Raw genomic sequence first — 4,180 nt, forward strand, 5'->3', positions numbered from 1 at the left:
TAAGCCCGCCCCTTTGTGTAGCCCCGCCCCTCACATTCAAAGCCAGTTCCTCTGTCCAGCTCTGCCCACTCGTTTTAAGTTCCCGTTGTGTTCTAAGTGCTTTTTGTCCAGCCCTGCCCATCACGGTCTGCCCCGCCCACAGCAGTCCGGCCCCGCCCCCACACTCCAAAGGCCTGTGTATTCTTCCTTTAGCCCCCTGTGTTCTCACCTACCTGTATTTTGCCTTCCACCTTTCCTGATCCAATCCCCCCTCCTCCTTGTTTCTGCCCTTCTGCCCTCTCCAGCTCTAACTCTGCCCCTTCCCTCCCCCGCAGGGCCATTCCAGTTTTATCACACACCTGGATTGGGCCCAGGACAGCAACTGCTTTGTCACCAACTCCGGGGACTATGAAATTCTGTATTGTGAGTTTTCCGAGACCCAAAGATATTTCTTCTTCGGTATCGTTTGCGTGTATGATTTGCATAGGCTTCCCTGAGTGCTGGGAGGGGAGGCAGGGGCTTCAAGTATGCCCTGGCTCTTGGTCATCAGGGCTGTTGTGGTTTGGAATTCAGGGGTCCCTGAATTTTTACTTTCTCCCTAGTGTGCCCCGCTTTTAACCAGCTCCTCCCCTTTCTGGTGGGATGGGTGGGTTGCAGGTTTCAAAGCAGATGCCCCTGCTTAGGCTGTGGGGTGTCAGTGCTCTTTGGAAGAAAAGGCAGAAGGATTGCAGGACCAGCCTGGGCAGCATAGCAAGACTTTGTCTCTATTTTCAATTAGCAACAAACAAACAAAATAACAAAAATAAAAATAAAATGGATAGGTTTAATCAAGAGTTCTTCTGGCTCTGATCATCTCCCCCCTCTTCTGCACCAGGGGACCCAGCTACCTGCAAGCAGATCACCAATGCAGATGCCGTGAGAAATGTAGAATGGGCCACAGCTACTTGTGTCCTTGGATTTGGGGTGTTGGGTAAGTTCTGGAACTAGGGAGTTCCCACTGAAGACAGGAATTCTGAGAGACATCCCTGACTGGTGGTTTTCAGTCTTTTTGGTTACCTCCAGGGCAGGAAATCAAACCTTTACTGCCTGTGGGATATATTTATATAAGAGGAAAGGGAGCCGGGATCAGTGGCTCAGCCTGTAATCCCAGCGATTTGGGAGGCCGAGGTGAGTGGATTGCCTGAGCCCGTGGGTTCAAGACCCACCTGGGTAACTTGGTGACACTTCATCTCTACAATAAAATTAAAAATTAGCTGGGTGTGGTAGCATATGTCTGTAGTTCCAGCTACTTGGCAGGCTGAAGCGGAAGGATTGCTGGAGCCCAGCAGGTCGAGGCTGCAGTGGCCAGGAGCGTGCCACTGCACTCCAGTCTGGGTGACAGAGTGAGACTCCAACTCAAAAAAAGAGGATAGGGAGATGGCCACTTAAAACTGTAATAAATGAAACGAGGCCAGGCGCCGTGGCTCATGCCTGCAATCAGCATTTTGGGAGGCTGGGGTGGGAGAATTGCTTGAACCCAGGAGTTCAAAACCATCTCTGGGCCAGGCTCGGTGGCTCAGCCTGTTTTCCCAGCACTTTGGGAGGCCGAGGCAAGTGGACTGCCTAAGCCCATGGGTTCGAGACCAGCTGGGACAACTTGGCAACACCTGATCTCTAAAATAAAAAATTAGCCAGACGTGGTAGCTCATACCTGTAGTTCTCGCTACTTGGAAAGCTAAGGCAGAAGGATCCCCAGAGCCTAGCAGGTCGACGCTGGGATGGCTGTGAGTGCGCACTGCATTCCAGCCTGGGCGATGGAGCGAGACTCCAACTCAAAAAGAAAAAAGCCTCATCTGTGCAAAAAAATCAAAGAATTAGCCAGGCACAGTAGTACATGCCTGTGGTCCTAGATATTCGGGTGACTGAGACTGGAAGATTGCCTAAGCCCACGATGTCAAGAATGCAATGAGCCATGATTGTGCCACTGCACGCCAGCCTGGTGACAGGGTGAGACTCTGACTCAAATAAATAAAGTGAAACCAAATAGGTAGCGGCAACTGGCCCACCTGCCAGGGCCCTAACACCTATTCATTCAGGCATGAATAGAGTCAACCTATACACCTTGAGAACATCTGTGCTCACTGTGGCTGGGAAGTGACCATAAGAACCCAGCCTTACTCACAGTCCAGTAAGGGAGACTTGTTCCTAGACAGTAATGATCCAGAGTGGGCAGGGCTGGGACAGGGAAGCCAGTGGGAGGGAGGGGGTGGCATCTGGCCTAGTCTGGGAGGGAGTCAGGGAGGTCTTCCTGGAGAAAGAGATGTCTGGGCTAGGACCTAGAGTATGAGGAGGTACTTTCCAGGAAGGGGAAGGAGGAGAGTGGTCTCCAGGCAAAGAGAATAGTGTGTACAGATGCCCATGGATGACAGAACTTGGCATTGGGGGAAATGCTAGAAGACAGGGTCATTAATCATTTGCAGAGTTTAAGTGGAATGCTGGCACAGGAGGTGGGGCCCACTGAGCCATGAGAATCATTGGCCTTCTCTTGAGGCTACCTGGGGATCCATGGAAGGATTTAGAGCCGTGCAGGGACAGGGTCAGATTCACATTTTCAAAAGATCACTCCTATCCTTGGATAGCTCCAGGCTAGGTAAGAAAGAAGGCAGGGAGGCTGGGTGGGGAGGCCTGCTGCTCTTGGGGGTGTTCCTGGCCCAGCTGACATCACTTTCCGCTTCTTTCCCACAGGGATCTGGTCCGAGGGGGCGGATGGTACTGATATCAACGCTGTGGCCCGCTCCCACAATGGAAAGTTGCTGGCTTCAGCGGATGACTTTGGCAAAGTCCACCTGTTTAGCTACCCCTGCTGTCAGCCTCGAGTGAGTCCCTTAGAAGGGGACTGATGGGGAGTGGGAGGACAAGACAGGCAACTCTGATTAACCCCACCACATTGGTGAGCCTATTTCCCCATCTGTACAAGGAGGACAGTGGACTTGATCTCAAGGGCCATTCTTTTTTTTTTAAGTTCCCAAGGAACTGGGGAAGAGCCTTTCTTAACCTGAAGTCGATAGGGCTGAAGACATGGCTCTGTAAGGCTCTGAGCATCTGCCCCTCTGAGATCTTTGGTCCTTTCATCCTTGTTAACTCAGCAAATATTTATTGAGTACCTACTGTATGCCTGGACACAGTCTTGCAAATTTTTAAGAGAGGCCAGAAATCAGAATTTTAATGTGAACTCCCTCAATTTTTAAATAATGTCAACAACTGTCTTTCTAAAAGTACTAGGAGTTATAGTCAGCTCGTCCAAAGGCCAACAGCGTCTCACCTGTGTCTAAGATTAAACTGGACATTAGGCCGAGCTTGGTGGCTCAGCCTGTAATCCCAACACTTTGGGAGGCCAAGGTGAGGAGTGCCTGAGCCTGGGGGTTCAAGACCAGCCTGGGAACTTGGTGAGACCTTGTCTCTACAATAAATCACAAAAAAAAACTAGCCAGGTGTGGTGGCATGCGTCTGTAGTTCCAGCTACTTGGAAGGTTGAGGTGGAAGGATCGCCTAAGCCCAACAGGTTGAGGCTGCAATGGCCATGAGCGTGCCACTGCACTCCAGCAGCCTAGGCGACAAGAATGAGACTCTGACTCAAAACAAAAAAACAGAAAAAACTGGACATTAATTTTATTAGCCTTTTTTTTTTTTTTTTTTTGAGTCAGAGTCTCACTCTGTTGCCCAGGCTGGAGTGTGGTGGCGTGCTCATGGCCACCACCACCTCGACTTGCTGGGCTCAGGTGATCCTCCCGCCTTAGCCTTCCAAATAGCTGGGACTACAGGCATGCACCACCACGTCCAGCTAATTTTTGATTGTAGAAGCGAGGTCTCACCATATTGCCCAGGCTGATCTCTAACCCGCAGGCTCAGGCAGTCCTCTCACCTCTGCCTCCCAAATTTTTTGGATGAGCTACTGCACCCATCTTATTAGCCTTTTTATTAGTTCTAACAGTTTGTTTTAACATTTTACTAGAACATTTTCATACATAAAAGTAGAGAATTATTGTTGTTTAACTATTTCCAGATTTAGCATATTTTTTTCTTCTTTCTCTTTTTCTTTCTCTCTTTTTTGGCTGTAGTTTTAAAAAAAACTCCATACAGGACCTTTTAGGCTCCCCCAAATTAAGTATTCCTATCTAAAAAATAATAATTCTTTTTTTTTTTTTTTTTAATGAGTTGGAGT

General features: G+C 49.3%; 1 protein-coding gene across 4 annotated transcripts in view; it reads left to right on the forward strand.

Moving 5' to 3' along the window:
• EML2 (echinoderm microtubule associated protein like 2) overlaps positions 1–4,180 on the forward strand; it is a 32,473-nt gene that overhangs the window by 26,834 nt on the left and 1,459 nt on the right. For all 4 annotated transcript variants that reach the window (XR_002482441.1, XM_008066416.1, XM_008066415.2 and 1 more), the window contains 3 exons: positions 315–402; positions 854–949; positions 2,704–2,834. Coding sequence is in view for 3 of the 4 variants with exons in the window: in XM_008066416.1 (XP_008064607.1) it covers positions 315–402; positions 854–949; positions 2,704–2,834 (315 nt within the window). In the remaining variant the exon portion in view is untranslated. The remainder of the gene's footprint in view (positions 1–314; positions 403–853; positions 950–2,703; positions 2,835–4,180) is intronic.

Source organism: Carlito syrichta, unplaced genomic scaffold (assembly GCF_000164805.1).
Source record: "Carlito syrichta isolate Samal-C Ts95f unplaced genomic scaffold, Tarsius_syrichta-2.0.1 Scaffold308918, whole genome shotgun sequence".
NCBI classification, from domain to species: domain Eukaryota; kingdom Metazoa; phylum Chordata; class Mammalia; order Primates; family Tarsiidae; genus Carlito; species Carlito syrichta.